General features: G+C 37.3%; 1 protein-coding gene across 1 annotated transcript; it reads right to left on the bottom strand.

Annotated features, from left to right (window-relative positions):
- Positions 1–441: 441 nt before the first annotated feature.
- On the bottom strand, positions 442–21,705 carry wuho (tRNA (guanine-N(7)-)-methyltransferase non-catalytic subunit wuho). Its single transcript, XM_071589204.1, has 8 exons — positions 21,529–21,705; positions 13,256–13,324; positions 12,769–13,112; positions 12,432–12,523; positions 12,180–12,353; positions 11,744–11,910; positions 3,341–3,588; positions 442–3,246 (listed from the first exon to the last, which is right to left on the bottom strand). The coding sequence occupies exons 1-8, from the start codon at positions 21,600–21,602 to the stop codon at positions 3,101–3,103; spliced, it is 1,314 nt and encodes a 437-aa protein (XP_071445305.1). The 5' UTR covers positions 21,603–21,705; the 3' UTR covers positions 442–3,100.
- Positions 21,706–22,491: the final 786 nt, after the last annotated feature.

Genomic DNA, 22,491 nt, shown 5'->3' with positions numbered 1-22,491 from the left:
AGCTCAAAAGACTAATTGCAAGGAAGAAGATTTTCCAACAACGAGGAAGTCAACAAAGTGGTCCAAATGTGGCTTCGGGGCCGACCGAAAGAATTCTTTGCCAAAGGATTTATGAAGCTACAAGAAAGATGGGACGAACTCATAAATGTTGGAGGCAATTACGCTGACAAATAGCCCAAATTTTGAAAGAATCCAATAAATAACTTTTGACCCATAGCCTTTTGTCTCTTTGCTTGATGAATGACTCTTGTATGATCAAAGGTTGTCCACCATGTAAAATTTAGCAGTCACCAGTTCCTGAAAACAATTACATGTAGTTATTAACTTCTGAAATGCTTCTGATTTATGTCAAAACCCTTTAGCACAGCCAATTCAAAGTAAATAACTATAATATACACTCTCCTTACTCATTTGGTCATTGTAATTAAACTACACAAGAAATGCCATGACATAAAAATTACTTTATTTGCCTAATTTAGGATATTCAGGCTTTACAACATAGCAATACATACACTCAGGTGTGGAGGAAGAGGAGTTTTAGTCAATTGTAAAATGACGACAGGTACTGAAAAAATTCAGCACACAACAAGAGCCATTTCTTCAATCTACTATGTAAAACACAAATAATACAGGGAAATTTTATACTGTCAATAAGTATCTACCACATGGAATTTTCTGTATCTGAATGGATTAAGAAGTAGAATTCACTTGATGAATGAAAGTCTGGAAACCGTTTAATGGATAGAATTAGCAAGTGCTGAATGATGTCATTTCAGATAATTTATAAAATTACACACACATGTACACATAAAAACACCACATTTGGAGGACATACCACCAGTGTAATTCACCTTCCTATAGATGTACATTTACTGAATCTAGGTAGTAATCCCATTAAGAAAAGTGTTACATAAATTACATCAGTGAGTTTTATGAGTTTGTAAATTACAGAGCATTCAGTATTATTTTACATTTTAAATAAAAACAAATTTGCAAACAAAAAAATGATTCTCGTTTATATTATGACAATTATGATTTTTATACTATAGCTTTGATACTGGCCATAGAAAATAACATAATTAACACTGAATAATAACTGTGTTCCCTCAAAAAATCAAAAATTTTAAACATATTACAAAGCAGTGAAGGTGACAAAGACATGAATACTGAATGTAGAAAAGTCAACAGTTACCTAATGTATTGGCTCATTCAATTCTTTCCATGGATTTTAGGAAATAATTTAAATAACTTTTCTGAGGAGAATTACAGTCATATTGTGCAGTTTCTCTTTCACCTAGTTTTTGCCACAAAATTTGGCAAAAGGGTGAAGTTACAAAACTATAGTATTCTCATGAATACTAAATCAAAAAGGCAACAACCAAAAAGCAGTAACTTGACATTCCTACGTAAAAATATAAAAGTCTATCTGTTGCAGTATATCAGTAAAAATGAGTATTGTATCAAAATGCAATAAGTGGCAACATGCACTTAAACAGAATATTTAAGTCAGGAGAGAAAAGAAAAAGTCGTAGGAACATGTTTGAAGGTTACGACAAAATGACAAAATTTACGTTTTAGCTCTTGGCAAACATAGGCAAATTAAAGTTTGATTTCTTTTTTAATATGCATGCATGCTCATTCATCAATCATTACAGTCATATTGAACAATGGAGAATGATCTGATGGCCACTAGCTATTACATAGATATAGTCAAGAAAAATATTCTATGATAACATTCATTATCAGCACACATAGGTATACTGGAATAATATGTATATTTATACTATTGCATGAAAAATAAAAAAAACAAGCAGGCATTACCAATGCATTGTTTGCCATAGCCAATGCTATTGACCAACTATTACACGGAAGTAGACTAACTGGAAGTCGGAGACACAGGTATTCACATAAAAGGACGTTTGCTGGAGTAGCATTTGATTAATGATGAAGTTTCATGGGTTGTTTGCTTGCCATCAACACAGTCATAATATCAAAAGCAGGAAAAGTTAGTTTCTCTAGAATATACACGACTAATGGAACAAAGAATATTATCACCCACTCCTCAGAAGCTCAGGAAAGAACAGCAAATGGTTTAAGCTTCTAGCATCCTTCTTGATTCAACTTCCAATTACTACTCTCCCAAATGAACATGAATCACCTTAAGACAACCTCATACAGTAAATGCCAATCAATCTGTGTGATCGATCACCAAGTTAACCATTGTTTTTCACAATTCTGATATTAAAACAAAAAAATCAGAAAATAAGATAAAATCTGCCTCAAATAGAGATGCATTTGCTCCTTTCTGACCAATGTTTGTGCATTGAGCATCCACTCGATATCAAAAAAGTACCTTTTGTTAACTGCAATTCCATATTACAACCACTAAACCCTATATGAAAATACCCTGAAGTACCATTAACAGTTAAAATTCCAAGCATATCATTTCAATGACCCTTTCATTTTCCAATTATTCATTACGTGTATCCTAACCAAGATATTTATAAAATTTGGCTTATAATTTTCATGGTTATCCCTGCATCTTGTTCAATAAAACCAAGATGCCATTCAGATACTACTGATATAATTATGCAATTGAAATATTTCAAATATCACACACCATTTAGTCTGAATGCTTAGTAGACATTAGATTAGAAGACATTAAAGTCACATTAAATTTCATCCAGCATTTTATCACATCCGCCAGTAGATTAAAATTAAGGTTCAAATCTCTGGAATTGGAAAACACTAATTGATACTTTTCTGGTATAAATACTAACTGGAATCAATGAATAATGGGTTGACTGCATGCAAAAGAAATCTACCAAGCAGCTTTTATTTTGCTGCCAGAGTTGTATGTAACCCAGATGCAAAATTAACAAACATCAACATGGAATATGTAATTTTCCATTGATTTATATTTCCCTAATCAATAATCACAGACAAAATCAGCCAATTAGCCATCATAAAACGAAAAGTTCTGTAATTTAACTTCATGAAATCTTCTACATAGATATTTGTTTTATTTTTGATACAAAAATAATACAACACACTTCAAGATACTGTGTCAAAGTAAACACCTTGGGACTGAACCAACTCTTCAGGTTGCCCCTTGCTCATCATATATCTGCTTAGCCTTTTTCGGAGGGGGTCCATTCACCGAAGAAGACGCCACTTGCTCACCACTTGGCGTCTCGTATTTCTTTTTGAACAGCTGAGGTATCATTGACGGAATAAGCAACGCTTCTGCAATTATTTTACGCATAAAAAGGATCAGAATTTTTACGGACAGTATGTACACCATTTTATTGAGAATTGGATTTCACATTCGGGTACTTACCAGACAGAAATCCTCTCTGCTCATTTATCTTGGATAAAGTTAATTTCACATCTTCATTTACATTTACTTTTAGCCCAGTGCATTCAACCTGAACTGACTGACCATTAACCGGAATGACACTCCAAACTATTGATAGGCTATCTAACATCATGCACAAGGGCTCTGATGAGTAAGTTATTTTTTTTATGAATTTGATGTCAATTTGCATATTCTGCACTTCTAATTCATACACAAGACTTCCAGGAAACCTAAATGATAACATCAACATTAAAATCTTATACACTGACAACTAAAATCTTACACATGCTACTTTAAGTTGTGGAATTGCTGTAAGGATAATTTCATACATATCAGTAAATATCTTATAAACGAAAATAATATCTATACATGCATCAGTCAACCAGATGATTAATTGTCCTATCCTTTTTGTGGTCACCATGACTAACAGGGCAAGTTGGAGGAAAAGGACGTGCATGTTGGCTGGAATGAAGGGAGATCAAATGAGTGAAGAATTAAAGAGGGGTGGAGTGGCATGCTATGTCGTTTCAAGCGAGGTTAAGGAAGGCAGATGTGTTCTGTCTGTGCCCAAATTAAAAGAGCTACCTCAAACAGTTAACTACTAAATAATAATGACTAATGATTAGTTGAACAGGACATAAAAATTCATGATTGGGTCCATATTCTTTCGTTTGCAGGAACTAAACCTTTCGTAAAGAATTGCATATGCTCTCGCTACTCGTCTGACTAAGAATACTTAGTTTAAGAATACTAAGTTTACAATAGTTTAGGTTTTTGCAACACCTCAACTATGACATGGTCATTCCGCAACATGCACCAGTTAAAAACTTATTTCAAAGTGCTGCTGGAATTGTGACAGAAATACAATGTTATTTGAAGTCCCACGACGGAGAGAGGCGATCTATGAATTGTGAACTACACAATATGAAAATGCAGCAATGCATATATGGCTCCTGTGCTACTTTGCGCCATGACTAATGACAAGTCTTCATTAGTAGTAGTAGTTATTAAGGGAGGCAACCGAGATCTGAGGTCATTGGCACCATTAGGGATGGATGGGAAAGGAAGAAGGGCGAACAGAAACCCAGCGTCACTTTCCTACTTTCAACGAAAGGCGTCAAGGGGTCCGCAGTTTAACGTCCCATTCAATGGATGGCATACTGACTTACAGTGCTTTCCATAATAAATACATCAAGCAGGGATCGCAATAGCACTGAAGAAGATCTGCCGCCTCCAGGAATCGAACCTGGGCCCTCTGGGTGGGAAGCCAGTACGCTAACCATTGCATTATTCCTATCTCCTAGAGGTCTTGAAAAATGGAAATTGGGTCAAGTTAGATCAAGTAGTAGTAGTTTTGAGGGGAGGCGACCGACAGCTGAGGTCATTTGCGCCAAAGGGGATGGACAGGAAAGGATGAAGGGTGGAGAGAAACCCGGCGTCGGCATTAGCCTACTCTTTACAAAAGGTGCCAAGGGGTCCGCAGTTTAACGTCCCATCCGACGGACAGCGTACTCACTCAAAGTGCCCTCCACAAAGCACCTCAAGTAGGGATCGAGATACCTCTGAAAAATATTCAACACCGCCGGGATTTGAACCCGCGCCCTCTGGGTGGGAAGCCAGTGCGCTAGCCCCCGCACCATCTCGATCCCTCAAGTTAGATCAAGTTAGATCAACCAAGGGCACCAAACACATGAAAGTTTCCTGAATGGACACAAGGTTCTCTCACCCTTTGATTGTTTAACTCTGACAGATCATCGTGTCATTCCACTCTTTAGATTACACAATAGATATTTGTAATAAAACACACAATCCCCTACATATTTCTCCACCTAATGCACCAAAGGTAACATCAGTGTGCACCATATAGGACATTCAAATCTGTAACAGGAAAAAAAAACCTTTTTGTTGAAACTAGTTAAAATCTTAAAGAAAGTGCATAATATTACAGAGTCATTTGTTTTATATTGTTGCTATTCCAAAAACCTGATTCACCTACAATCACCATAATTTATTGGGATACTCGTATACTACATAATGATCATCCTTTGATACCTGGCTTTTATAAATTATTAATATTATTATCGTTCATTTTCAATCATTTTCATTGCATAGCATTAGAATAACAAAATAATAAAAATGTCACCATTGGAACATTCATGATATATATTGTTTCAATGCAGTCTTGAACTAAAAGATTCTTCCCCACCCGAATTGGAGAGGTTCTTTCCCTTTGTGAGTGGGAGAGAAAATTCTCTGAAATCCTTGCTCCTGCTAGGTTCAGAGGAAAATGTGGCATAGGGTATAGTCATAGCTAGAGCTCAAAATAAATTGGAATTTAGACCATGATTTACAGGGATGTTAAAAAAATAAATCATTGTGCCTTGACGAAGAACTGATCATGATCGAACAACTACCAAATGGTTTCATGAAATCCAAAATGAAGTTAAAAAGTGCATATTTCGGAGGGAACAAAACAAGGATGTATTGTAGAAGAAGGAAAATTATGCACTTTCTTGAATAAATTAAGACATCATCCTAGGACCTGGAAGGATAATATGATGACTGCAAAAACGAGGCAGTGAATGACTACAGGTTGCATGTGTCATTCATTCAGAAACACACTTTCAGCCTCAGTCATAAGATGCAGGCAGAGAAATAATTCCAAGGCTTAAGAGCAAGGCATTGGGAAAATAACAATTAGTAGGGAAGCAAAATTATCAAATGCTGTCAGTTCAAAATAGTTGCTTGGCGAGTTCAAATTTTCTAAGTGACAGCTTCCAATTTTGCAATCATGAACATACATATTGAGTCTGCACAGTTTGCCAAATGTGAACAAAGGATTCTTTAGACAATATCAGATCCAAACACAGCAGGTTTGAAGTATGGACTGTGTCATTATTTTTCTGTTGGAATAAAATTAGAACTCAAAAGCTGCCTCCCTTGAGGTAATCAGGAAAACTACGAATCCACATTTAATTAAATCCATCAACCACCACCAATTCCATGTAGAACAAGTGAGCGGTTCAAAATGGATGGCTCCACATTATTTTCCACCAGGTTCCATGAAACATTTTCACTTTAGGTGCAATAGAATTAAAGAAAGAAATGCCTTGAAGTGAAAGTACTCCCATTAATGGATTACTATCCAGCAAATCAACCAACTGACGGTCAGTTATTCAAGGGTTGAATGATCAGGGCAATGCATCAAATAAAAGTACCAAAGCATTAACTAAGTACCTTAATCAAACAATGATTTATAATTTTAACTTTAATTATAGACCAGAGCTCCTTTCATTTTTGCTATCCCTAGCACATGACTATCCCGAATTCCCTGTCATAGTGTTATTCCCTGAATTACTGTGTTATTCCCAAACCAAATGCCACAAATTAAATCCCTTAATCAATTATATAATTGTAAAATTTGGAGAAATAGATCACACATTTTGTGAAAAGAGATTGAAAGGATTCACAGACAAAACACCTATGCAGAGTTTGCGGGGCAGCCTAATACCATCATGAGGGACCCACCTCATATACGATCTCACATGCTTCTCTACGAAGGATTTGTAATCTTTTAAGCAGGATATTTTTCCAATTTGTGAAAAACAAAGGTAGTATTCAAATGCCTCCCATATATAAGTTAAATGAATGGCTTCGGGAGAGAAAGTATTTTATCTGATCCAATCTAAACCTTATCATGGCTCTCCCAGTGCTAAACTATGCTTTGTACATTAAGAAAATAGGCGCTGTTCCATAAAACATCAAAATTCACAACTGTTGTTAACATATCCTCAAGCTTTAGTGGAAACCAACTGCTCATTTGATATATACAGAAAGGAGTAGAAGGCAAAATGTGAGCTATTTTTACCTGAAAAATTAAATTTGTTATTAACTTTGCAAATAAAAATGAACTTTGTCCACATTTGCTCCTTTATTTTTAGAGACATCATGATTAACAGTGGGTCACAGTAGTCCAGGAGTTAAGGGTTGGACTATTGACTGGAGGCCCCGGGTTCGATTCCCAGGCAAGCCTCTCTGGGCAACCTCAGCTTCCCCCAAGCTTTTTGGTTTTTCAGGTACCAGATCTTTCTGGAAAACCGCAGCCGGCACAGGGAAAGGAACTGGTCCTGAGGTGTGAATGTAACATGCCGTATAGGGCTTAGTACTGGGTGAACTCTACCATCACTTACCAAACCGACCTTCAGGTTGATTACTTTTAAAATTTAAACAAACGTTTTTTAATTATTATCAACATAACCTTAAGACATATACTATAAAGACTGGCCATCACCTCTATGCAATGTACACTATATATTAGTTTTTTTATGAAAAGCATATCAAAAATCTGCATTATTGTAGCAATACAAACTGATTACAACGAATATTGAAAGATTCTTGATAACTATGTACATATGTGAATTTGACCCCAGTTCCAAACTACTTTGGCACTTTAAAACTCAATTACTACGACTAAAATATGACAGTTATCACTCCAGAGATCTGCTTGACAGGTGAGGATTAACCTCACCTAGTACTAAGCACAACAGTACTTGAAATTCACAAATCAGCAGGGAGTGGGGGTCAATTTCTTTTGTGTGGCAGAAGTATCACTGATATGACTACTGCAGTGCATCAGCAAATGCCGTTCCAAAATGAAATAAGTCCAGTTGGCTGAAGGTGTTCTTTCTCATGGGGGAAAAGAGGGAGAGCGAGGTTTGGACCACGGGGAAGAGAACCACAGTGCAGACTTATAGCCATCCATGAGACATTGACCACCAGCACTGCAATACGGGGCAATGGCTAAGCGTCCAGCCTGTCATGCTTTCAAATGTCACCTTTTGCCACTGATGCGGCCTTGGAGAATTTGCCACACTTCCCTATTGTACGCTCCATATAAAGATGCGTGCCCTGGCATGACACCTGATGCATCATTCCCTGAATACCGAAAAATGATGGGAACATAACTTACATTAGAAAGGATAAATTGAGCTTTGGCATCTTTTTAGACTGACTATACATAAAATTTAAGATGTTAAGGGTTTAACCCTTAACAGCAAAAGGAAATATTATTTAAGATAACTTATATTGCTAGATTGTCTATCCTATCAACATTTTGCAAAGCTTCTTCTAGCTGTACTATTGGGAAGAAGAGACTTTCCATAACCTCACATAGTGTAACGTAGGCCTCAAAGATGATCTATTCAAGTGAAAGCAATATTTCATTGCTTCATCATTGCTGTATGCCAGCTGAACAGGTTTCAATTCGTAATGGCTACAACTGACAGAATACCGGAGTCAATGAACTAAACTTGTCTTTCTATAAAGTACACAGGAAGCAACAACATAACATAAAATGAAATATCCATTCTCCATTCTATCAGCAGAGTGTCTACCAATGTCTACCAATTTAATCTTTAAAAAGATTCAACACTCACAAACCATGGAAACAAATTTGAAAGTAATTAGCAAAGGTTTGGTTCCACTTCTTTAAATTCATTCAAACTGGTATATTTTTTGACTTCAGTTCTCGTTTCCAGCTCTGAATTTAATTATTAATTACTTTTGCTTCTCTTAACAGCCTTCAAAATAATAAATTTTTCTTTGGTTAAATCAGCAATATGTAGACCTATAACAACATAAAATGCCATGTTACCTCTCTTATGTTTTCTTTTAATAATATCATATGCTTAACTCTAACAGACTTAAAATACCATTAATAATGTTAATTTAACTATCATTAAACAATGAGTTTTTGCATGTATCTATGTCATGGTAAGATCTGCCCTTGCACTCCTCTATTATGTATAAGCTTCCTTCAAACAAACTGATTCTGATTGGCTAATTAATGAGAAAATACAAGATTTTATGCAGTTATTATTAGCTTCTTTCATACAAAAGATGAGCAGATGACTCAAGTGAAAACTACAGCGAGAAAAGATCACCATTTTTATGAAAAGCTGAATACAATATTTCCCCACCCATAAGCCGCTATCTTTACCCCAAAATGTTCTCCAAAACTGCAAATACATAATGTACACACTGCAGCACATTTAGTTTAATCTCACATGGACTGCTGCAGCAAAAATTATACTTTTTTGGTTAAAGGGGATGTCGCCCCCCTGCTATACATACAAACATACATTGTATCTCTTCTGATAAACTTGGAGTCAACGGGCAGTCAACCTTTAGTAGTAAGAGAGTGTCATAAAATCATAAATAATGGTTGCTTTCAATACAAATTTCAACAATATAAAAACAATGAGTGAAACTAAGTGTCACACAAAAAGTTAAATGTTAATACATGCAATCCCATGGGATCTAAAAAGAGAGAGGAATTTCACCGAGCATCACATTTAACCTTGAAGTCGTGAATTACACTTCAGAACATGAAACAGGGCAACTGAAAGGCATTTGACCCACCTCCATCTGAGGTCATAGTATGAGAATGGAGAAAGCAGAAAATGGATTTAGTGAATGCAGTTATGAGCAAAAGTGTTTGCATTCATGTGCTCCTAAATTGCCAAAAACATGAGGTGTATGTTAAGAAATGGATGATAAAACACACGAAGAATGGGATTACTGTATCAAATAAACTGATTTCATTTGAGGCAAGAAAATAAGTGATAGGCATGTCTACCACCAACTCTACAATAGCTCCAAAGCTGCTATGATGCTCATGATTTCACTTTGATGGGAGGAATAAAAAGGTGTGATATAGATATTTCCAGTGATTTTGATTGAAAATGTCCAGACAGTAAGCTAAAAGTGAGACTATAATAATGTCTTTTGAAAAATGTGAAATGTGATAAATGTTTTGAACAAATTGAGTAGCTTCAGGCGTGATGTGTTGGAAGTCGAACATAATGAATAATTGATCAAAGCACTTTTCCACTTGATAATCTTATCAAGTGGAAAAGTGCTTTGATCAGTTATTCATGATGGAAGTGAAGTTGACATTGTGTCAGAGGAAAGTGACAACCCCTAGAAAATAATTGCTGGGATGATTTAGCAGCAGTGATGACCAATGCCTGGGATTCTACAATGAATTAATGTTGATATATAGTACGTGAGGCGGCTAATTTTTTAATGCTAAAATTCAATTTCTTCGCATCAAGTGTAGACATCAAAATACTTTGACCCTTCTCTGATTAGAAATCCCTCCAGATCTGTGATTAGATTTTTACTGGCAATAAACCAAAAGTTTATTGAAATTCATAGGCAACTTTGCGAAGTTTGTACGGAGGTGGAATGATGGGCGAAGGCGGAGTGAGGCAGTGGTGCATTCTTAGTTTTAAAAATGGCCACAGCACCAATGCTCACGACGAGGACTGCAGTGATCAGCCTAGCCTTGTGACAGATGAACTGACGGATGGCCAGTTCTCAGACATCATGGGGATTTGTCCATTCACCCTTAAACTGACAACACCACGGATGCACAACACTGTCAATCATCACTTAGTCGGTGCACAGCACAAATTTTGCCATAAATATCAGCAGCTTTGAAGTTTATTGCCCGTGAAAACCTCATCACTAAATGTATTTTACATTTGGTGGGATTTCCAATTGTATTGTTCACTTTTGACACACTACCGTAAGTAAACGACAAGTGGCGCAGCCTTCCAAGCACTGCAGCTCGAGGTGCAATGCCCTACTGTGTGTGTGTGTGCGTGTCAATGCAGCGACCATTCGGCACCCCCACTATTTTGCTCACTACACACAAATGGAGGTCACTTTCCGGACAGCCCTCGTATTTGTTTCATAACCTAGTGACCTGCAGTCAATCATCTCTGTAACTGTGATGATAACTCATAGATTGAGATGATAAATATGGTTGGCGGTTTGGGTTAACAAGCACCACATATAAGCATCTCAAATAAATGCATCTTTGAAGAAAATGCAAAAAGTTACTATTTAACCATTGCTACTCTAGAAATCTACATTGATACATTGCATTAGCTTCTAATCAATTTTGGTTTCCCTTCTCTACACAAATACAAAGTTACAGACTCAAGTTGGCTTTTCTTACAGTTTTACTAATGTTGCAGATTTTATAAAATCTTTGAAACTAAACCTAAAAATTAAAGTGGAGCTAGTGTTAGAAATATATTTCTGCAATAGCTATTTTCTTGAAGATTGTGACAAAACCACATAAAATGTGCATTTAACATGAATTGTAAGGCATGTTCATAAATTTACCAGTTGTTAAACAAAATATCAAAATGGAACAAGGGGAAGCAGTTTCAGGAGCAGCAAAATATGTGCCAGCAGCAAGGTAAACTACAAAACACATTTTAGCGTAGAATAGTTTTTGAAGTTTTTGAAGGGATTGATTACCACTACCAATCACACCATTTCCCAATGGAAATAAGGTAAATCATTTCTTACTCTGAAAGGCAGACACACAGTAGATCCTTATCGTTGATATTCTGCATGGAAAAGGACTTCACAGCTAAATTCTTCCTATCAAGATCACTATCCCCATGAATTGTGTGGCAATGGAGGGCTTCTAGTTCCACTCCATCATAGTAGTCCCAGAACCGAATACTTCCATCCTAAAATAAAAGGTTAAAACAGCATTCGTGAAAATTAAAATAAACATGTACATATGAGCATTGCAAAAAAGTCAAAATAATGGAGGACGTACTCACAAAGAGGAATTACTAATCAAGACAATACAGCTTACAATTAGGGTAAAAATTTTTCAACTTTATTGTTTTGTATCAATGCTCCATTCTCCCATTAATTTTTGTTTACATTGAACATGTAGTCGTCATCATCCATTACTTCCACAGAACAACTTCCAAATTCAAAAGGTATTTACCCCTGAGCCAGAAACAAGAATTGAATGATTGGATGGCATCAATGAAATGGCAGAAACAAATTCCAAATGTCCTTGGCAGAATGACTGGATGTTGTACGGGGCAGTCCAGTCAGACACTCTTATTTTTTCATCCCGATCGCACGTAATTACAAATTTCTCATCGGGGGTCACCACCTGAAAGTAATTTGAATGTCCCTCTCAGTGAAATGCATACCAAAATAAATTGATATAAAATTAATTTTAAAAACTTACAACGTCTAATAACATAGACAGATGGGACAGTATCAGCTTCCCATCTGAACCATCATCAAGAAGAGGATAGGAGTACAAACTACCAGACTTATCTGGAAGCATAAAAGGAGCACAAATGAATACACTGATACACATACATTCCTAACGTGATTATTAAAAATGTTATTTGTATCCTTAAATACTTGAAAATAACTGGCATTTCTAAAAAAAATGAGCACCTTATTGCATCAGTCAGCTTAACACTAAATATATTTAAAATTCATTTTTCCAGACTACACAAAATTGAATATTTAATATTAAAATATTTAAATGCTAAAACTATCAAATGAAGGCAAACCTGCAACTAATATTTCACTGCTCAGTGGTGTAAATCGAACTCTACTCGGCTTTCTTGGAACATTTCTCACATTCATTAATTCTAAGCTGTTAAGGTTCCAAACCAGGAGATTCTTTTCGGATGAGACCATGGCAACATACTGACCACATTGTGAAATGTCAGAAGATATGATATGTGGAATGTCAGCATCTCTCTGTGGATCTGTTAATGATTCACCACTGCAAGTGGGATCACTATTTTTTGGGAGTTTTGTTTCGCTTTTAATAGCAAACTGGTTCTGATCAGAGTCTACATTCTCTCCAACTTCTATTAAATCCACATTCTTACCAGTGTACATAGCCTCACTGAAATAAATAATGCATATATACATATATTTTTAGTGTCCACATGTCTACCGTTCATCATACTATGAAAGCTGAATCGAATGAAAATACTTTTCAAGTAAACCCGCTTTTCACAAATATAAATATAAAAATTTCCATATTACCTGTTCACATTATTCCCTTGTCGTGTAATGTTATGTTGGCTGTCTATTAAATTAACATGGTTATCTTTCCTGCAAAAAATTATGCACATAAATTCAATTCAGAGTGTCAGAGTAATTTGCACAATGCATAAGTGTATTTGTACAATACTACTAGCAATTAATTTGAGCAAAATACAAAAATAATGAAAAACTACACCAGCAGCATTCAACCTTTTGGTTCAAGGGGTACAGAGCACTTGGACAGCACCATTTTGGCCATTTGACTTTTGGGTTTTGTTGGAGAACACCAACACACACTCAACCAGACATAATTTAATCTCTAATTCTGCACATCTATCCAACACTTATTAATTTCTTAACACTAACTGACACAACATGAGATGATTAATGACATATTTTATCACTGAAAAATATTGACTCGCAAAATTTAGGTTTAATAGCCATACAGAGTGGGTTAAATTGCCATTTAGAGAGGTGAAATTTTTCCTGGAAAAGATGTACATGGTGTTTCAAAATGGATGTCAGGGTTTTAAGACTTTGTAGTGTTTATTACATTTAACCTACAATTATTAATTATAAATATCAATTTTAGAGCAACTCTAACAGTTTTCCATGAGTGAAGTGTTCAATGTGAGCGCAATTTGTGACATGGTACACATAGAGTCAATAGGCCAGTTGTTCCCATACCTTGATCAGTGTGCCATGAGTGATTATTGGAACAACCCTTCAATCCTGTTTCTTAAGTCAGTTAGGTCAGCTGGAGGCACATAAACGTGATCCTTTACGAACCGCATAGGTAAAAGTTCACATGGCGTGAGAAATTGGGTGAACGTGGAGGCCTTGGGAAACAAGCTCTGTCATCTGGCTCCTTGTACGGCCAATCCACAACGTTGGCTACAAGCAATTTAACCAATCGCGTACTTAGTTATGCCAGTGAGGCGGCAAACCATCTTGCTGCCAAATAAACTTCCCTGATTAAGCTTCTTTCAATTAAGGAAAGAGCCATAGTTCTAGACCATCAAGTTAAGAAACACCAGTTACAGTTACTTCACCAAAAAAGGAAGTTTTAAAACCCTGATATTCATTCGTCAGCCGGAGGTGGAGGTACATGCACATATGATCCTTTATGAACCCAAAAGGTAAAAATCACATGATATGAGAGATCAGGCAAACGTTGCACTCTTAACTACAGATTCATTCCTTGCAAAATGCAAAATTGGAAATGCATTCTGTTCACTAGTCCCCATCTTTGCCACTATCGCTTTCTAACAGACGACAGAGGAAACAGGGCATGTGCGGGTGTACCAACAAAACTGTTTGAGTCGCTCTTTCATATGATACATCATTTATGATTGTAAGTTAAATGTCATAATCTCTACAAAGCTCTAAAACCTTGACATTCATTTTGAAATACCCTGTGTTGGGGTGGTTTCTTGTTGCAGTCCTCTAGAGCGTTTTTAATGAGACACCTTCACTGAAACAGCTGCCCCACTGGGGTCAGGTTCCATTTGGAGCCACCTCACTGAGGAACAAATGCTGCAAGGACTACTGCCCATTTGGCTCCTGCCCTTCGACCTATCTGACAAGGAAGGCTTTAATTTGAAGAATTATCATTACTCCCAACAGCCAGTTCTTTGGGCCATTGGAAAAATCAACCTCCCCCCAGAACAAGGCCGGAGTCCTTGGGGAGAGAGCACTTTCCTTGGTCCATCACCATTTTCAAACTTTTGAAAAAAGAATCAAGTTTTTCCAGATGAGAACATTACTCTCAGTAGTAGTATTTAGGGGAGGCGACTGACAGCTGAGGTCATTTGCGCCATTAGGGGTGGACAGGAAGGGTGGAGAGAAACCCAGCATCGGCTTTAGCCTACTCTTTGCAAAAGGCGCCAAGGGGTCCACAGTTTAACGTCCCATCCGACGGACGGCGTACTCACTCCAAGTGCCCTCCACAAAGCACCTCAAGTAGGGATCGAGATACCACTGAAAAATATTCAACACCGCTGGAATTTGAACCTGGGCCCTCCAGGTGAGAAGCCAGTACGATAGCCACCGCACCATACTGATCCTCACATTACTCTCAAATATGCGTCCAGACCAGTGGTAAGAAGCAGCAGTTTCCCTACAATGTACGCAGATCAAAAAGGACCAGTTGCAGTACTGCAAGTTGGAAGCCAAAACAATATGATCACTTTAATTTACTATCGTAGCAATCAACTATGCATTCACAAAGATGGCATGATAGCATTTTCCTCAGAAAAATACTCCAGAATAGTCCATTGATCATCTCTTGGCTCTGGAATACCAGTCAAATGAGATAATTTTACGGTATAAATAAGGAATAAAAACTCTGCCGGACTAAAGACAAGGGGATCCAGATGGTGAGGTGGCTAACGTACTAGTTTCCCACTCAGAGGACCTGGGTTCCAATCCTGGAGATGAATCATATTTTTCAGTGGTATCTTGATCCCCACTTGATGTGCTTTTTGGAGAGCACTTCAAGTCAGTACACCATCCGTCAGATGGGACGTTTAACTACGGGCCCCTTGGTGCCTTTCGTTAATGAGGATAGGCTAATACCGACGGTAGGTTTCTTTCCGCCCTCCGTCCTTCCCCATCCATCCCTAATGATGCAAATGACCTCAGGTGTCGGTCGCTTCCCCTTAAACTACTAATACCAAGTATGAATGACTGGGACCACAAAGAAAGACAACCTAACAGGGGGTCAAACCTCTGGGTAAACAAAATGAAGTGGTTAGATAATATCTGAGGGGTAGATAAAGATGGGGTGTAGTAATCGAAGAACAACCAGAAGATAAGAGGGTAGTTTTAGAAGGAGATTGGATCAAAGCTCAGAGCCAAATGCACCCCAGTTGTACAAGGGTAATTTCAAAAGTTCTCGGAATGGAATTAAAATGAACGACTAACCTCATTGAAATTTTTTTTATTTTTTAATGTGGTATCCTTGTACAGTAATGCAAATGGTCCAGCAAAGTTCCAGTGTCTTGATCCCATCTTAAAAATTAGATTCCTTCGCGCTGCAAAATACAAACCTACTTCGGCTGTTGGTTCTTTCTTGGAAGAGAACCTCTGTCCCCCAAGGGAAATTTTGAGCTTGGGGAAGAGATGGAAATCTGATGGAGCCAAATCAGGCGAATAAGACAAGTCTGGCAATAATTGGCAACTTAGTTCACATCATTCTCTGGTGGTGTTGAATCAGCGTATTTCCACTGCTTGGAATGCTGTTTTGTCTCTAGGGTATAGTAGTGGACCCAAGTTTCATCTGTCGTCACAAACAGGCACAGAAACCCTTGTTGGTTGCTCTTAAAATGGGTCAAACTTTGTTTGGAAATTTCCATTCTGATAGGTTTGTGAGCCTGCATCAAGAGTCACGGTCCATGTAGCATGTAATTTCCTCATATCCATTGCACCATTAAAATTTGATATGTCCATTCGGATGGCATCCATACAGATTCAGCAATTTCTCACATTTGCAGTCGGCAATCCTCGAATACCATTTTATGCACAACTGCAATAATTTCTCGGATAGCTGTACATTTTGGCTGACCACTATGTGAATCATCATCTAAGCTGTCCCGAGCAAACTCCACAAATGTTCATTGACTGCCCAAGCGGGCAAGTATAAACCGTCCCAGTGATTGAATTCCCACCTTTACCGGTCATTGTACATAAGAAACGCATGGCATTGAAGAATTTGTCCACTTGGAAGCAGTTGAATGTGAAGGAGCATCGTTCCCAAGAGTTCTCTGAAGGTCTGCATGAATTTCCTTCACTTTCATACCTTTCTTCATGACGCACAATATTTAATCACAGCCTGAATCTCAATTTATTCCATCTTCATATAACACTATATGGGAACAACAACAGAGAGACATCCGCACCACAGATATCTTCCCAGAGCACTGACGCATTACATGTTTACTCAATAAGGATTACTTTCTATGGATTACCGATTACTACACGGGAAACTTGTAGCCATAGTGCTGACATCTGGTGGTGATTCTGAGAACCTTCCAAATTACCCTCGTATATAGCATCATAGTAAAGAAAACATGGCAAAAAGGAATTCATTCATGTTGGCAGTATAATGAATAGATCCTGATGATGAATTCAAGCAGAGAGGAGGTTACAGAGACAGTGATTTGTAAATACCCATACACACCTTCTCACATGCATATTAAGAATGAACTGAAAGATGTCCTCAGGAGGATGAAGTGAAAGAAGATAATAATAATTATAAGCCAAGATACTTCATTGGTTTTGGAGAGGAAGAAGAGGGAGGCAGTACGCCATGAAGATGGCTAGAATCCGAGCAATGACGAGGAGGAAGCCAAAAATCCAGATGTTATCAACAGAAGCTGAAGAGAAACAAAGATGGCCAAGGAAGAGTGGATTGATATTGGCACTGTAGAACTAAATGAAAACATAATGAAGAGTATTGCCAAAATGTCATAAAAGTTAATACATTTGCCCTTTGTATAAAAAAAAATTCAACGGCATCTTAGTTCTTAAGAGGAAATTGCAGATAGAAGATTTTATTCCTATTTGTCATTTGTTTGCATTGCGAGTGATTTCAGTGTGGCAAGGGAAATATTTGTTGATTTCTCTGAATCTGCAGTCAGTAGACATTGAAAATAAGGTGGGCACGGCCTATTCAGAGCTTCCTTTCCCAACTGCAGGAGTTTTTACAGGGTGATAAGCAGTTTGTCATGTGAGCATTGTGGCCTTAAATAATTATGGCATACTGTGGCCTGTGACCAGCAGAAATAGTGGGAAATGTTCATGCTATCCGCAGAAAATGAAGAATGATATGATGCCTCAATAAGTTCCAGCATCAAATTACACAGAGAATGTTTGAAAATGGGTAAAATCCACTACTTCAAATTGAGAAATGACACAGCAAACAATTGGGATTGCAAATGAGATGACCGTGCCAATCCATCCACCCAGAGTACAAGTCATTTGGAGATCTTGAATGAAAAAAATCAAAGCTTCTGCTATGGAAAATGACGAGTTCAAGACATCTTTTCAATCAGTTCTTTAAATAATTGAACGAAACATAAAAACTTAATTAGAAGAGCTAGGGTCTCTTACAAATGAGAATGAAAAATTACAACAAGATGTGGGTAAAAATAATATTGAAATCCACCTTGGTATATCAGAGAGAAAATTTGATGTTTCCAAAACAGATTGTGATGCTGGGAAAAATTAGGTTGGCCACACAGAGAGAGGTTATCGATGTAGTGCATCACATTCAGTCGTTTGAAGCTCTCATGCCAATCATTGTTCAATTTAGGCCCACGTGGCATACCGTAGCATGGGCGAGAGACAAGAAAGGTTGCTTTAGAAAAACAAAACTAACCAAAGCTGTCAATATGAATAACACTTCTGCTCTCTAAGGAAAAAAATATATAATAATGGAGGATTTCAACAAGGGTCTCACAAACAACTCAGAAATAACAAACATTTACCAAGATATGATGGAATCCCTTGTTCTGGTATTGCGTGAAACCCTCCCCCCTACATGAGTGACAGCCACTACCTTCCACATTAATAGGCTGGGTGTGAATCACCTGTACAGGCCTTGAGTGGTAGTAGTTTTGAGGGGAGGCGACCAACAGCTGAGGTCATTTGCGCCATAGGGGATGGATATGAATGGATGAAGGGTGGAGAGAAACCTGGCGTCGGCATTAGCCTACTCTTTACGAAAGGCGCCAAGGGGTCCGCAGCTTAACGTCCCATCCAACGGACGGCGTACTCACTCAAAGTGCCCTCCACAAAGCACCTCAAGTGGGGATCGAGATACCTCTGAAAAATATTCAACACCGCCGGGATTTGAACCCGGGCCCTCTGGGTTGGAAGCCAGTACGTTAGCCCCCGCACCATCTCGATCCCCACAGGCCTTGACTACAAAGTAGCAACCAGTGACTGCGATGTACCAATTAAGTTAGTTCATAGAGTAATTATTATATAATTAAAGAATGAAAACCATACTAAAAATCTAATTCCAGGTATGCATGAACCTATAGTCCTTATTTACATAAGTTTTAATAAGCTACATAATGTTTTCATGAAGATATTTTGAGTTACTCTATCTAAAATAAAATAGGTAACTTGGTAATTCCACATGAACTTTGTTAAGAGCACCTCATGATGACATCCAACTTCGAAACCATACGTCGTATTTTAATGAAGTTTGTGTGGAATTACCCAGTTACTTCTTTCATTTCAAATATGTTGCGTGTTAATTCCATAAATTTAAGCCTCAAGACAACAAATTTGACTTTATCTGGTCCAAACCTTTACTCTATGCTTGATGAGCTGATTCAAATTGAATTAGGCCCTTTAGCAAAAAAAAATTATTTAAATGGCAAATTCAGATAATCCAGACTCTTGGTTTACTTAGGAATGGCTACTATTATTATTTTTATAAGAAATTTAGTTCAGCCGATGATAATCTCAAATCCCATTTGAAGGTCCCCAACAAAGTTTTAAACGTAAGAAACTCACAAAATCCTCAAATGAAATTTATAAAATTATTTACAGGTTTAAAAAATTAATTCTTAACTTCTGTAGAGACTCAAAGCTCTTCGAACCCTCCAATATGACTTTCTGCCACGCCCCAACACCACAAGGGTAGCAGCAGACATGATTATGTTTTCAGAAAATTCACTAGATGATATCTTATTCTGTGGAGGCTTTTTTATTGACATTAAAAAGGTCTCTGGCACTGTGATTCACAAAATCCTTTGATTCAAAACTTGAAAAAGTTGGGATAAGAGGTTTACAATGATTTAATGGTTACCACACCATCAAATGTCAATATCCACAAATGTTAGGGTTCCATAACTCAGAGACAAGAATACAAAGAGGTGGATGCCGAAATTCAGTCCTGGGATATTTACTGTTGTTACCATATATCAATGGCATGCTCTCATTTACCTTGATTGGCAAACTAACCTCCTATGCAGATGAAATTTGCATATTTTACTCAAGTTCCAATGTTCACCCCATAACCAATCATGAATAGAAATGATTTTATTACGATCAAGTACTGAAGCAAGGCTAATAGGCTCTCCATTACTTTAAATGAAACTAATTCTATGGTGGTACAAAAAAATATTGTCAACTCTTGGAAAAGAGTAGATTAAAAATTTCTGAAGCCCCTTCCCTTGGTCTCCCCATAAATGAATGCCTATTCTGGGAAAAACACATTTGAGTGATACAGGCAAAATTATCGCAAAAATTGGAGCCTTGGCTAGAGTATGAGACGACGTCCCACTAAAGATTCCTAGAAATGCTTATTTTCAAATAATACACCACCGCCAGTGATACATGAATATCGTTTTGGGTAGAGCGACCCAAGTCTGTTGGTGAAGAGAATATACATGTCTAGGAGGAGGCCTTAATAATATTTTGTTCCTCATACTAATGACTAGTGTCACTGTCAATACTAAAGATGGAATGGATGGACAATATGAGAGACGTGAAGGCACAAAGTTGAAGAGAACAGACAGAGAAACCATATGGAGTTGTGTGCGACTAAAAACAGAAGCACATCCTGGCAAAACGGATTTGTTAAGAACAACATGCATTGGAGCAAAAATGCACGAACACCAAGGGAGTATTCGAAGGCAAAATATATACAAAACAGAAGAGCCACCGCGATACAGGTAATGGCATTTGATTCGGAAGAATATAGGGCTACATTAAGCCAATCCCCGGTATGACACACTATGGTGAAGCACAATTAATTAGAAATTTTGAGTGAACTAAGGGACAACTCTTGAGATGCGCGCGTACGATAAAAACTGCGCATTCATGGAGGAATTTCATGATCTCAACTAAAATGTATTCCGCCCTATAATAATAGTAAATCGACGCCCCCCATTAATTTTTTTATCGATGCTTTATCGTATAATGAAAGAAATTATAAATCTAGATGATAAACAGTCCGAAACAACTACATTTGAGAAACTCAAACAAAGTCTTTTAATTCATTAACACTGAATCTAACATTATCTTATCCTCATTTAATTGATTGTTCCTGTTTTAATCAAATAAGTAACAATTCAAATTAAACAATACCTAAATATTTGTAACGCAACAGCTGTTTCTTAGTTTTACTCTGCCGAAAACATGCTGTATGTATGCTGAAAAAATATTAAGACAGGATAAAGTAACGAGGAATATCCAATTCCTTGTCACACTGACTTGTACACAAAAAGCCTGAAGAAAAATAAAATTCAACATACCCTATTTCGAACACAGTTGCCAGGTATCCACTGCTTAACACCACAGTATTACCATTCCTTAACAAAAGCGCCATTGATATTAATTGAATTTCCCCGACAATCACTAAAAACCAAACGTAAAATTATCAAAACATGAGTTTATTTCGTCAATACCGTCAACATTATTGATGAAACAGATTTTTAAAAATCGAAATTTAGTTTTAATTCCCTTCCACTAGATGGCAGCTTCGTATCTAACCCATGGGCCTCTTCTTCATCAGTGTTGCACTTTTTAAAGCAGTTGTGGATGTGCGTTGTTCGGTTCCGTTGAACCTTTGTGTCAATTTTTTTCGGTAATTAATGTAAAAGTCCACTGCCTTTAATTCAATTAAGATTATTTGAGGATGGTATTTGTAAATTGTTCGCGTAAAAAATGGAATAGATACATAACAACCGTAATTATCAACCTCAAGATGCGGTTTAAAGACGCTCACGCATTCCTGTACCTTTGGTTGGCAATGCACTAACAAGCCGCCAGTTACTTGCAACCTAGGCAACATTGGATGATGGCTGGGTTTTGGACCGACAATGAGTAAATGGCAGCCAATATTATCGTAATGTATTGGCCGACGAAACCTGTCCGCCTTACGAAATCTATATTTGCCCGATATAGGGGCTTGGCTTTTTTTCCCTTAGCGATATAGGTAGGTAAGGATAATATGAGCCATGTATAATATCCGTAGGCATTGTGAAGGAACCGGAGCCAAAACAATTTGAATCAAATCCCCAATTGACCAGTGGAATACGGAAATATGGGACCTGGAACGTTTAAATGTAATGTATAAAGCGAACGGTAACTACGGCCGAATGAATATAATGGGAAGAGTCAACCCCAGCCGTACTCTTATAAATAGGTAAAAGATAGGCGAGGGAAATTAGGGAAGAAATGTGCAATAGAAAATATAAAAAAATAACTGAAAATAA

The sequence above is a fragment of the Hetaerina americana genome, unplaced genomic scaffold (genome assembly GCF_022747635.1).
Source record: "Hetaerina americana unplaced genomic scaffold, ioHetAmer1.1.p SCAF_34, whole genome shotgun sequence".
Taxonomy (NCBI): Eukaryota; Metazoa; Arthropoda; class Insecta; order Odonata; family Calopterygidae; genus Hetaerina; species Hetaerina americana.
Note: the sequence above shows the minus strand (reverse complement) of the source record. Positions and strands in the feature narration are given on the sequence as shown.